Source organism: Prionailurus viverrinus, chromosome E2, assembly GCF_022837055.1.
Source record: "Prionailurus viverrinus isolate Anna chromosome E2, UM_Priviv_1.0, whole genome shotgun sequence".
Lineage (NCBI taxonomy): Eukaryota > Metazoa > Chordata > Mammalia > Carnivora > Felidae > Prionailurus > Prionailurus viverrinus.
The window spans coordinates 50,178,490-50,191,869 of NC_062575.1; the positions used below are offsets into that span (position 1 = coordinate 50,178,490).

At 51.3% G+C, this 13,380-nt stretch overlaps 1 protein-coding gene across 1 annotated transcript; it reads left to right on the forward strand.

Moving 5' to 3' along the window:
• The first annotated feature begins 1,065 nt into the window (after positions 1 to 1,065).
• On the forward strand, positions 1,066 to 11,005 carry LOC125153363 (uncharacterized). Its single transcript, XM_047836441.1, has 6 exons — positions 1,066 to 1,176; positions 4,461 to 4,601; positions 6,264 to 6,395; positions 7,876 to 8,040; positions 8,324 to 8,470; positions 10,190 to 11,005. Exons 1-6 carry the CDS (start codon positions 1,119 to 1,121, stop codon positions 10,420 to 10,422), a joined length of 876 nt encoding a protein of 291 aa, XP_047692397.1. The 5' UTR covers positions 1,066 to 1,118; the 3' UTR covers positions 10,423 to 11,005.
• Positions 11,006 to 13,380: the final 2,375 nt, after the last annotated feature.

Here is a 13,380-nt window from a genome sequence, read left to right on the forward strand (position 1 = left end):
TGCTTTCTTTGGGTAAATACCCAGTAGTCAAATTGCTGGATCACATGGTATTTCTACTTTTAATTTTTTTGAGGAACCTCTATACTGTTTTCCACAGTGGCTGCCCCAGTTTATGTTCCCACCAACAGCGGACGAGGGGAACTGGCCACATTTCAAGAGCTCAACAGCTATAGGTGCACAGGGGCCACGTATTAGCCAACACAGTTCTGTGGTCATGTTTTCTTTGGTCTACTTTTCAGTATTTGCCAATAGTGCATCATAAATCACATTTAGAACGAGTCATGGCTTAGCTTTGACTCAGGGAAAAAAATCTGCTTAAGCAGCTTCCTCTTAAATGTTTCAGACCTCTAAGAAAGCTCTGAAATTGATCAAATGGTAAAGAGCCCGGAGGCTAGAACACAGTATCTTAAAACCTAAAATAACAGGATTAATCTTTTTTTCAGGATTAGTTTTTTTTAAAGTTTATTTTAATTTTGAGAGAGAGAGAGAGGGGGAGAGAGAATGAGTGGGGGAGAAGAAGAGAGAGAGAGAGGGAGACACGGGATCTGAAACAGGCTCCCGGCTCTGGGCTGTCAGCACAGGACCCCATGCGGGGCTTGAACTCACAAACTGTGAGATCATGACCTGGGCCAGAGTCAGACAGCTGACCGACTGAGCCACCCAGGCGCCCCTCAGGGTTACTTTTTAATCACTTTTGGAATTAAATGGGTTCAAGGGAGGGCTTTTCTCCGTGCGGTCAGGACTGGGTCTCCAGAACGGGGCCTGGCACAGTGGGTGCTCAAGAAATGTTTGTGGAATGGGTAAAGGAACCCACAGGATCTAGCCCGAAGGTTTTAGGACGAAGCACCGGTGTGGGGTGGCCCCACCTTCGGCTCTGTCTGCTGCTCTTCAGAGTATATCTTCACGGTTTGGAAGGAGGTGGCTGAGACCAGGCTGGTCCCACTTTGGAGGAAATGCAGAGGGCTGGTGGGGGAAGGGGGGGGGCGTGTTTCTCAGCCTTCACCCCACACCAACCACACCCACTCCTCCCAGAGGCAGGGTCTGAAGCCCAGCTCAACGGAGTGCAATGTCCTTACTGTTCTGGGGACAAGTCGGCCTCCTGTGACTCCCTTTCGGTCATGAACTGCACAGGGGACCAGACTATGTGTCTCACCCTCAGCGGGACGTGGAATGGAGGTAAGGGTTCCTTCCCTTCTGGAGGCGCTTGTGTGGTGGGCCTGCCTCCGACACGCACAAACAAGTGTTGAGGTTCATTTGCATGGTGTTCTGGTCACCGGTTGCTATTAGCAAATCGCTCACAAATGTAGCAGCTTAAAATAATAGCCATCATTTTATTAACTCTTTTTTTTAATGTTTATTTTTGAGAGAGAGAGAGCAGGGGAGGGGCGGGGGGGTGGTTGGGGACAGAGAATTTGAAGCAGGCTCAACTGTGACAGCATAGAGCCCGACATGGGGCTTGAACTCACGAGCCATGAGATCATCATGACCTGAGCCAAAGCCAGATGCTTAACCCACTGAGCCACCCAGGTGCCCCATTTTGTTAACTCTTACAGTTTCTGTGGGTTGGGAATTGTGGAAGGCCCACCCGGATGGTTCTGAGTCTCTCACGGGATCACAGTCAGAGTGTGGCCGGAGCTGGAACCGGGCAACTGGGGGTTTGCTGAGCATCTCACACACGTAGACTCTGGGCCTCTCCAGGGTGGGTTTTCCACATTGGTTAGACTCGGCTTCCTCACAGCATGGCCGCCTTAGGGCTCATTATATGCTGGCTGAAGATCTCAGTACTGACTAGCTCAGCAAACAGGGCAGGGGCCGGGGCTAGTTAGGCATCTCTCTCTCTCTCTCTTCACGTAATCTTAGGGCCTGTCTATGTTGTTGCTTCACGTTGGTCAGATTGGGCTTCCCCACATCATGGCTGCCACCACCTTTGCATGGTGACTGAAGACTTTAAGGGCGAGTATTCCAGCAAACAAAATGGCAGCTGCCCACTTTTACATGAGCTAGCCTTGGAGGTCACATGATGTCATTTTACCATGCTTTGTTGGTTCAAACGATCACAAAAGTCCATCTGGTTTTGATGTGGTTCTTGAGCAAACGGCTAAGAAAGAATCCTTAAGACGTCTTTGGTGCAAAAAGGTGATTTTATTAAAGCACGGGGACAGGACCCGTGGGCAGGAAGAGCTGCACTGGGGTGACTGATTTTATATTTTTATGTTTGTGAAGGGAGGGGTATAGAAGAAAAGTAAGTCTCTAAGGAATTTGGAAGCATGGCTTCCAGGACCTTGAGGGGCTAGCTGCTATTAAGTTAAGGTTACTTTTTTTTTTTATGTTTATGTTTATTTATTTTTGAGACAGAGAGAGACAGAGAGACAGAGCACGAGCAGGGGAGGAGCAGAGAGAGAGGGAGATACAGAATCTGAGGCAGGCTCCAGGCTCCGAGCTGTCAGCACACAGCCCGATGCCAGGCTTGAACTCATGAACTGTGAGATCATGACCTGAGCCAAAGTCAGTGCTCAACCGACTGAGCAACCCAGGCGCCCCAAGATAAGGTTACTTTTAATAAAATATAAACATGAAGGCACTAAGGCAGCCATGAGTTCCTTGAGGAAAGTCACATGGCATGTTTCAGGTGTCTATCAGTGGGCTACAAGCTGTGAGGAGATTTAATTTAAGCTACATTTCTCTTGCCTTTGTTTCCCTCATCAGTTTCAAGAGGAGGAAGCCTAGTACCCTCACTTCTTGATGTGTCAAAGAATTTGCAGGTGTATTTTAAAATCACCCCTATGCGTTTGCAAACGGTTGGAGCAGAGGCTTTTTGAGCAAAAGGCTTAGAATAGAACATAGTCTAACTATTAGGCAAACAAAGCGACAGGAAGGAACGGTCCGGGCTTCTGCTCCTGGTAGACTGGACCTCTGAAAGGTCTTCCTGCTACTAACAGTGGCATACTGGGAAGGTGTGAGGTAAGGGAGGGGGGACGTGAGTGGTGGGAGTGGTCCGCCCTGGGGGGAGGGGTACTTTATCACTGCCATTGTTTGGAAATGTTGGAATAGGGTGATAAAAAGAAACAGATTGATGTTTAGTCAGTTTTTTTATAATAATAATAATAATTATTATTATTATTATTTTAAATGCTTATTTATTTATTTTGAGAGAGAGAGAGCTTGAGCGAGGGAGGGGCAGAAAGAGAGGGAGAGAGAATTCCAAGCAGGCTCCGCACTGTCAGTGCAGAGCCCAACACAAGGCTTGATCGCACAAACTGTGAGATCAGGACCTGAGTTGAAATCACGAGTCGGATGCTTAACCAACTGAGCCACCCAGGTGCCCCATTTTTTTTAAGTAAGCTCTACGCCTACCGTGGAGGTTAAATTCAGCTCCCCAATATCAAGAGTCCCATGCTCTACAGACTGAGCTGGCCAGGCTCCCCTAGTCAGTTTTATTATTGTTTTTAAGTGCTCTACAGAGGGGCTCCTGCATCCAACCCAGCATCCAACTTCAGCTCAGGTCATGATCTCGCGGTTCGTGGGTTCGAGCCCGGCGTCGGGCTCTGTGCTGACAGCTCAGAGCCTGGAGCCTGCTTTGGATTCTGTGTCTCCCTCTCTCTCTCTGTCCGTCTCCTGCTTGCACTCTCTCTCTCCTTCTCAAAAATCAATAATTATAAATAAATAAATAAATAAATAAATAAATAATCTATGGACAATACACCCTTTATAGCCTGTTCCCGTTATCATCCCTCTTGGTATGCCATTATTTACAGACGAACTAGGTGTACAAAATTATTTCTCCATGCTTTGGGGGGCTTATAGGAAGTTAGGGAAATTTCCAAGGATCCCCAGACAAAATAAAAATGTGAGCGGAATTCAGAACAAGAGCAGTAAGCAAACATAAAAGGCAGAGTGGCCCTGAGAGCAAATGCTGATGACACCCTGCTTTGGGTGACTAGGTCTTGGGTCCGTGGCACGGCTGGGGAGCTGACTCTTAGAGCTCCACATAAGCGGGAAACCTCGGAAGGAGACTGAAATGATCCCAGGTTGGCAGTACCTCCTAGTTTTCAGTACAAGCAAAGGCAAATCCTTTCCACCCGAAAAGCCCTCAGGATACCCCGCCCCCCCAAGATCAACATCAACCAAATATGAGCTCACAATCAGAGCTCACAAAATGCACAAGGGAACAAGCTACCATAAGTGAGAGCAAAAGCAACAAACACGAGATTAGACTCACGAGGAGCTATTGTAATGATCAGCTACAGAACGTAACCATATGTGGTATATCTGAAAGAATAAAATTAGAATCACAAAAATGAGCAGGCATCAAAAGGTTGTACGAAATGACCAAGCAGATTTGACAATGAATCATATAGAACTGTCAACAGAGAAGGGAACTTTCAGACCTAGACAGAGTCAGAAAGGTGGGAAGCCTCTGGCTTTGAGTCTCCCCCTGCCGCTTCCCCCTGTTTCTGCAGGGGGTCCCCAAATCCTGAAGGGCTGTGCTACCCCAAATGTCTGCCACCTGCAAGTGAACACCACCCTGGGCCCAGAAGCGTCTGGATTTCGTCTCGTCAGCCAGCCTGAATGCAACTATGTGGTTACACCCACCCTGCCAGGTACTTTGAACTCTGACTTCCTGAGATTCTACTTTCTCTGCCCTTCCTAGATCCCACATGCCCTTCCCAATCCTATGTGTTTCCAGGGTATCCCCTCCCCCTCCCAATATGCTCTCAGGGAATGCAGTTACCCTTATAAGCTCACAGACGCGCGTGTGTGCACATGCGCGCGTGCACACCCACACATCAGTTAACACTCCTAGAAGCAGAAAATCCAACTGGCACACACCCACACATCCACAACCATCCCCATCTGTATCCCAGCACCCCAAACACACGTACAGAGGAGCACACATTTCTAAACACAAGCATCCTGTCATGTAAATGAGATTAGAGATACAAACTCTGTTGAAATAAGAAGTCTCTTTCTTTCTTTCCTTCACTTCCTTGCTTGTGTAAGAAGACAGGTTTGCCCAAACTCTTCTTCTGGCCTAACAAAGAACAAGGACAATAAGTTTTGTCTTCCAGAAAAGAGAGATGCTAATTGAGATAGCACTGACCAGGGCAACAGCTTTTTTTAAGCGAGACAACAGAACAGAATCACAGACGTTTCAGAGGGGAGAGAGGCAATTTTCAAATGTGGGTAGAGCGGCCTTCCCTCGGCTCCAGGGATGTGGAAGCCTCAATCTTAAGCAGGTTGCACGCTCAGTGTGGAGCTCGACGAAGGGCTCATTCGCACCAACCGTGAGATCATGACCTGAGCCGAAACGAGAGTCGGGCACTGAACTGACTGAGCCACCCAGGCGCCCCTGGGGGAGTTTTACTTTAAAAAATTAAACAGTGGGTTCAATGAATGATCACAATAGAGAAAAGAAAAAGACCCAGGAGCTCAAAATTTACAATATGGAAGGAGAGGGGTGCCTGGGTGGCTCAGTCGGTTGAGCATCCGACTTCAGCTCAGGTCATGATCTCACGGTTCCTGAGTTCGAGCCCCGCATCGTTGGGCTCTGTGCTGACAGCTCAGAGCCTGGAGCCTGCTTCAGATTCTGTGTCCCCCTCTATCTCTGCCCCTCCCTTGCTTGTGCTCTGTTTCTATCTCTCTCTCTCTCTCTCTCTCAAAAATAAATAAACTTTAAAACAATATGGAAGGAGAAAGGACTAAGTAGGCTAGCCAACAACTGGAACACAAGACATGGAATTTTTGCATATACAGTCCCTCTGGACGTGTAACAGATCCATGCAGGGGGGCTCGTCAGTTGTCAGATCCGTGTGTGTGGACAGGCACCAACACACAAATATACGAAAGTACAAAATATACACAGACGTGCCGAAACACTCTAACATTCACAGACATTCACATCTGTACTCCAGATATATATCCAAGCACCCTAAACCTTGCTGGGAACACAGACATACCCAGACCCACAAAATCAGCCTTTTATATATACACATAAACATGTGCTCTGTTCACGCAGAGATGTAGACACCTTCTCACACAGGGAGGCCACACACAAACGCCCCCACCCTCTGCCGACGGTTCCAAAACAGAGTTCAACACAGGCACACACAGCCCCGTGTGTACACAGGGAAACAGGCTTGGGCACACAAACTACATCATTGTAGAGGTGCACATACGCTGATGTGCCCAGAAATACACACACGCGCGCGCGCACACACACGCACAGGTTGCTCTCCAGCCTGCTCATCTTCCTTTCTCCCTAGGTCCCCCTGCAAACACGTCTCTGACCACGGATAGGGTCACTGTCTGTGTCACCTGCTCAGGACTCAATAGTTGTGACACTGTCCTCTGCCCAGCAGATCGGAACTACTGCCTTCAGACAGCAGGCATCCTAGGTGAGTGTCCCCGGAGACAGGATTGGGTGGGGGTGGCAGAAACGCGGCTCACCAAGATCTCTCCTTGCCCTCCGTGTTCGCCGCCCTGACTCCGGCCATGGCGGCCTTTTCCCGGCGGTGGAGGACAGAGGCTAGTTGCAGCAGAGTATGTGAATTTAAGATGTGATGTCACACGGGGGGGGGCCTGGGTGGCTCAGTGGGTCAAGCGTCCGACTTCAGCTCAGGTCATGATCTCACGCTCCGTGAGTTCGAGCCCTGCGTCAGGCTCTGTGCTTCCAGCTCAGAACCTGGAGACTGCTTTGGATTCTGTGTCTCTGTCTCTCTCTGTCTCTTCCCTGCTCATGCTCTGTCCCTGTCTCTCTGTCTCAAAAATACATACACATTAATAAAAATTTTTAAGTAATTTAGGATTGCAAAATGAAAGCGTTCCAGAGACCTGTTACCTAACAATGTAAATATAGTTAATACCACTCATAAGGCCTAGGAGGGTACATTTTTTATTATGTGGGTTTTTTTGGGGGGTGTGGGGAGGGTGCAATGAAAAAAAAAACCGCGTTGTGGCTAAAAAACCCCATGATTTATTACTTCTCACTATTCTGTGGGTTGACACGGCCCAGCTGGGCAGGTCTCCTCCTCCAAGGGGTGAGGTTCCCCCTGTGGCTGCATTCCGCTGGGAACCCGGCTGGGGCTGGAATGTTCAGTACGGCCTCCTGCTTTCCGGGGCCTCTGTCCGTGTGGTCTATCATCAATCAGTCAGTAGCCTTGCTGAGCCTCTTTCCAATATGGTGGCTGGCTTCCGAGAAGGAAGAGGTAGAAGCCACGGGCTTCGTAAGAGAGGAGCCCAGAACTGACACAGCGTCGCTCCTGCCACGGGTCTATTGATCAGAGCGAGTCACAAGGCCAGCTCCGGGTTAAGGGGGTGAGGAAATGGATTCCACCTCTTGATGTGGGAGTGGTAAGTGAAGATACAGAGATGCATGTGGGGTGGGAGAGACCGTTGCAGCCATCTTGGTTTCTACGTCAACATTCTGGGCAAGGAGCCTGCTAAGGCCCCTGTCCGTCTGCCCCATAAAGGGAAAAACTAGACCCTTCGGTCATTGGGAAGGGGCGTTGAACTGGAAACCTGCTTTTCTCTGTCTTTTAACTACGTAAGTGGGGTTGGTAAGGGTAGAGTACCATGTGAACAGTTCTAGGATCCTTGAGAACTTTCTGGCTAAGCCTGCGAGGTTCTCATAGACAGGTTGGGAGACATCACAGGTACAGAGATGTCCTATTCATTGGAGCCCTAACTGGACAAGGCGGAGGAAGGAAGGCTTTTGAGCCGTGTGTCTTGATGACCGGTGACAGGCTTTGAGTGTATTAGGGCGGACCGTCAGGCGAAGTGAATGCCAACAATGGCACCCAGAGGGATTTGGGAGCTTCCAGTGAGGGGGTGGCTTATGGTTGCCTTTCCCGTAAGCCTGCCCCCCACATCTCTCAGCTTTAGGGAAAGGTGACTCTGTCGTCTGGAGAAGCGGCTCCTGTGTGGCCCTCAGGGACTGCCTATTTGGCAGCTCTGTCTCTGCCTTCACCTCCAGCGTGGACTTCGGCTTCCAGATCAACTCCACCTGTTGCCAAGGCAACTGCCAAGCACTCACTCCTCCCGGTATGCCGCCGCCACCGGAAAGCAGTCAGGGGGTGGCCACGGAAGTGGTGGGGTGCTCTGGAGGAGAGTTTGTCCTGAGTCGAGGAAGGCAGGCAGGCGGGAGCCCCCCCCCCCCCCCCCCCCCCCGCCACCTGCCCAGTTCCGCAGCCGGGCTGCCTGAAGTCACCCTGACCCCAGCTAGTTGGGCAAATGTCAATAAGGTCATTCCCCTGCGGGAGAGCCTAAGTGCACAGAGGGTCCTGGAGGTCCTGAGAGGTCCTGACTGTCAGCCTCCCCTTTACAGAAGGGGTGCCAGCCTCACACCCCCTGAGCGGGTTCCTGTGTCCTACATGTCCTAACGGCCACCCGGGGCCCTGCAATTCCTCCTTCTACGTGCAGTGTCCCGTTGGGGAGACTGAATGTGTCCAGCTGGACCTGCTGTCTATAGAAGGTAATATACACGTGTGTACGTGCATGCGTGTGCCCGTGAGTAAGCCTGAGCGCACAGGTTTTGGATTCGGGCATGGCTTGGGTTTGGGGTCTCTAACTTATAGGACGGCTGTGGGAATTAGGGGCGCCTGGGTGGCTCGGCTCATGCTCTCACGGCTCAGCTCGTGGGTGGGAGCCCCCCCTCGGGCTCGCTGCTGTCAGCGGGAGCCTGCTTGGGATCCTCCGGGCCGCACGTATGAGCTCTCTCTCTCAAAAATAAATAAACTTTTAAAGAAGACTGTTGTGGGAATTAAATAAGATAATCCATGAGACTTCTGGATGAGTGCTGTCCAAAAGGAATACAGGGTAAGCCATGTGTAGCACTTAAATTTTCCGAGTAGCCACATTAAAAAGTAACGAGTCGGAGATGACATTAATTTGGTAATATTTTTTGTGCACCCCACCGTATGCAACAGCTGTCATTGCAACACGCGATGCGATCGATGTAAGAAATTATAAATGAGACAGGTTACATTCTTTTTTTTTTTGGCTACTAAGCCTTTGGAATCTGGTGTGGATTTTATATTCACAGCACGTTTCGGTTCAAACCGGCCACATGTCTAGCGCCCAACAGCCATATGGGGCTAGTGGCTACTGGATTGAAAATTCGAGATAGTAAGCGCTATATACGGCATTTCAGTGAATCTAAGACCATCATGGCTCTCTGTGAGGAAATATACTCCAGTTCAGGGCACCCTGAGACAAAATACAGACTGTGCTGGGAGGCTAACGTGTCACTCACGCACTGAACCGTGAGCTCATGACCTGAGCCGAAGTCCCATGCTCAACCCACCGAGCCACCCGGGCGCCCCTCCAGACATTTCTTTAAAAGAGAAAGACTTGGGGCGCCTGGGTGGCGCAGTCGGTTAAGCGTCCGACTTCAGCCAGGTCACGATCTCGCGGTCCGGGAGTTCGAGCCCCGCGTCGGGCTCTGGGCTGATGGCTCGGAGCCTGGAGCCTGTTTCCGATTCTGTGTCTCCCTCGCTCTCTGCCCCTCCCCCGTTCATGCTCTGTCTCTCTCTGTCCCAAAAATAAATAAAAAACGTTGAAAAAAAATTAAAAAAAAATAATAAAAGAGAAAGACTTAATGGGGCCCCTGGGGGGCTCAGTCAGTTGAGCGGCGGACCCTTGATTTCCGCTCAGGTCATGATCTCACAGTTTGTGGGTTCCAGCCCGGCATCTGGCTCTGTGCTGACAGTGCAGAGCCTGCTTGGGACTCTCTCTCTTCCTCTCTCTCTCTCTGCCTGCATGCCCACTCGCTCTCTCTCTCTCTTTCTCTCTCGAAATAAATAAATGAACTTAAAATAATTTTTAAAAATGAAAAAACAAAAAACAATGAAAGGCACAGCCGTGACCAGACCCCAGGTTGAGGATCCCAACATTTCCGGTGAGTTTTCCCCAAAGACATGGATCCGAGGGTCTGTCATCCCTCAGGACTGGCCCGCTGCCATGTGTCCTGTCGGATGTGACAGTCTGGTCTTTTAGGAAACCCTGGCGACGCAGGCAGATCCCACGGGGCTGGAGGGAGTTGCCGGGAAGTGGGCTTATTCTGGGAGCCCGGAAGGCCGGGCGCGGGGACGGGAGGGGGGTGGCCGGGGTGGCTCGCGGTGGCAGGAGCACGTGGGCACGAAGGACACCTGCCCGCTCATCCTCACCTGCGTCCTCACCCGCGTCCCCGCAGGCAGCCAGAACGTGACCCTGCGCGGCTGCGGCTCCCAAAACCTGTGCGGGGTCTCCGCCGCCACCGCCAAGGCGCTGCTGACGTTCCCCGGCCACCGGCTGGCCCACCAGCCCCACTGCAGCACCACCCGGCGTGCCATCCTGGAATCCGAGTGCCCCTCTGGCGCGCCGCCTGGCCTCCGCCTCGCCCGGTCCGTGCTGCTGGTGGCCCTGGGCTTCCTGGCCCTCTCCTGAGCAGTCCCGCCTCCACCCTAACCCTCCACCACCCTCGCCCCGCAGCCACTCAACCCCGCTTGCTTCCCACCTCGCTAGAGGGCGCCCTGGCTCCCCGCCCCCTTCCACGTTTCTAGGCCTGGAAGCTTCTGGTGAGAAAAGTCAGGACTGAGCCTCCTCCCTCAGACTAAGGGCTTCCCCAAGGCAAGTCCTCTTTCTTAACACCAGGGTCCCGAAGGATGTAGCTCCTCCCTCCTACTAGGCTGTACTTCTCAGACCTCAGACTAGAGAGGCCTCTGCGGACACACAATCTTCATATGCGGGGGGGGGGGGGGGGGGGGGGGGGGGGGGTGCAAGGACTAAGCCTCTTTCCTCAAACTAGGGGGTCTCCGACACCTGGCCATTCCCTTAGACTAGGGCTGTGTCTGTTTTCCTGAACATTGGGAAACAGCCCCTTCTGTCTTCCTCTTTAGGGTTTAGCAAAGTCCTGGGCAGCCAGGATGGGGCTTAAGGACCAAATACACCCCCTTCCCAGGCTTGTAGAGCAGCCCATTCTATTCCCACCAGGGGCCCTCTTCTATCTGGGTTCAGCCACCCCTCTGTAACCAAATCTGAATGAACCACATCCCACAATACCAAGTGGCTTGGGTTTCCTTCTTCTGACTTCCGAAGCCTCAAACAGGGCCTTGATGTGGTCTACTCTCTCTCCTCTGGGGATTCTGGGACCTGAGGGTTCCTGCAGTTGACCGTGTCTAGCAGCCAAGGTGGGCGTGAGAGCAAATGCTCAGTCTGGAGTGAGTGTTTTTATTTTATTTTATTTTATTTTATTTTATTTTTTATTTTACATTTATCTAAATGTAATCTGGAGTAGGACCTGAGAATCTGCATTTCTTTCTTTTTTAATGTTTATTTCTTTTTGAGAGAGAGAGTGTGAGTAGAGGAGGAGCAGAGAGAGAAGCAGACACAGAATCCGAAGCAGGCTCCAGGCTCTGGGCTGTCAGCCCGGAGTCCAACTCGGGGCTTGAACTTGTGAACTGCAAGGTCATGACCTGAGCAGAAGTGGGAGGCTTAACTGACTGAGCCCCCCCAGGTGCCCCGTGAGTGTCATTTTAGAGCAAGCATTGGACCCAAAGGATTTAGCTGTGAGGTGAAGATGGGGGTGGGGGGGAGGGCAGGAACCATTTGCTTTTGGCTGAACGTAATACAAAGTCCAACAAAAAGAACTCAAAGCATTCGCATGGCACGAATTGGACAAATATTTACCGATCACAGGCGATACACATCAAGCCCAGTTCTAGACACTGAGGGTGCATAGTAAAGAAAGCTCTCTGCTCTCAGGAGGGTTTATGTTTCAGTGGCAGAGACAGATAATAAACACAGTGCAGGGAAGAGAAATGGGAGGGCTGTAGAAGGGGTGTGGTTTTGTTTGTTTGTTTTTTGAGAGGTCTCAGGAAGGCGACATCTGAGCAGAGGGCCATGCGGATGTGTGGGGTGTGGATGGGGGCACCCCAGGCAGAGGGAGCTGTAGGGGCGGAGGCCCCGAGGAAGGAGCACTAAGGAATACCTAATACACAACTGAACAGAGAGAATGGAGGTAGGGGTACCCAGGGGTCATTCATTCCACAGGTCAGAGGAGCCACTGAAGACCCATCTTGCTGCCCTGCCGCCCTCAGTATGTGGGTGTCTGCACGATGATGGCTGTAGCTGCAGCATCATGCCCTCATGCAACCATATCCAAAGCTGGAAGAGGTGGCCTCCGTTCTTGTCTTCCCAGAAACCCCGTCCCCTGGCAGACTTTCCCCGTGTCCGTTGTCCAGAACGGAGCCAGCCAATCCCTGTCAAGGTGATGGCAATCCCAGTTGCCTTTGTCTAATCAAGAGTCAGTCTCTGAGGTTGACAGAGCCCCCAGCCCCCTCATTAGGTACATGGCTGCCCCCAGATTCTGCACAAACTAGGGTTCTGTTAGCAAAGAAGAATCGGGGGATAGACGAACAGGGGTCAGCCAGGAAAAGAAAAGCAACCTAGGTGTTTCAACAGGGGTTCAATAAGGGGGGTTGAGTACATAATGCTGGAAGGACCAGGAGAGCAAAAGAGGGAAGGAAGGGGAGCTGGAGAGCAGTGAGGAAGAAAGGAAGGTATTCCAGGCACAAATCACTCCAACACCAACCGGCATAAAACAACTCAGGAGTAGGAGTTTGGGGATGGCCTGTGTCTGCTGCATGATGTGCATTAGCTGGGGTGGTTTGAGGCCGTCTGGAGGCGCATCCACTCACAACTTTGACGGTTGATGCGGGCTGCTGGCTGAGACCTTTGGGGGGCTATATATAGCTGGACACCTCCAGGGGGCTTCACTGCATGGCTTGGACTTGCTCAGAACATGCGGTCTTGGCTTGTGGGAGGTAGAATTCTAAGCCCCCCCCCCCCCGCCCCCACCAATTTCCACCCTAATCCCTGGGACCGTGAAGGTGATGAGATTCAACACGTGTGACAATATGTGATATGCCAAAAGGGATTTGCAGATGTAATTAGATTTGCAGATGAGTTGATTTTGAGATCATCAAAGAGGTGATGGGGGGGTGGTGCTTCATCTACTCACATAAGCCCTTGAAAAGCAGAGAGTTTTCGCTGGCTGGTAGCAGAAGTCAGATTTGAAGCACGAAAAGGATGATGTGGCATTGCTGGTTTAAAGTTGGAGGGGGTTATGTGGAAAGGACCCAGGAGCAGCCCCCAGGAGCCAAGAGTGACCCCCAGCCGAGAGCCAGCAAGAACATGGGGACCTCGGTCCTACGAACACAAGGAACTGGATTCTGCCAAGAACCGAGTGAGCCCGAAAGAGGATCCCAAGCCCCAGATAAGAGCCCAGCCCAGCCAAGACCTTGCTTTCAGCCTCGCGAGGTCCTAAGCAGAGAACCCAGCTGAGCCCACCCCTACTTTTGACCTCCAGAACTGTGAGATTCTTTTTTTTTATTTTTTATTTTT

Coding starts and splice junctions, on each gene's coding strand:
- LOC125153363 (XM_047836441.1), top strand. CDS start 1,119: ATGAACTGCACAGGGGACCAGACTATGTGTCTCACCCTCAGCGGGACG. Junction 6,396..7,875: donor TCAGACAGCAGGCATCCTAG/GTGAGTGTCCCC, acceptor CACATCTCTCAG/CTTTAGGGAAAGGTGACTCT. Junction 8,041..8,323: donor CCAAGCACTCACTCCTCCCG/GTATGCCGCCGC, acceptor TCCCCTTTACAG/AAGGGGTGCCAGCCTCACAC.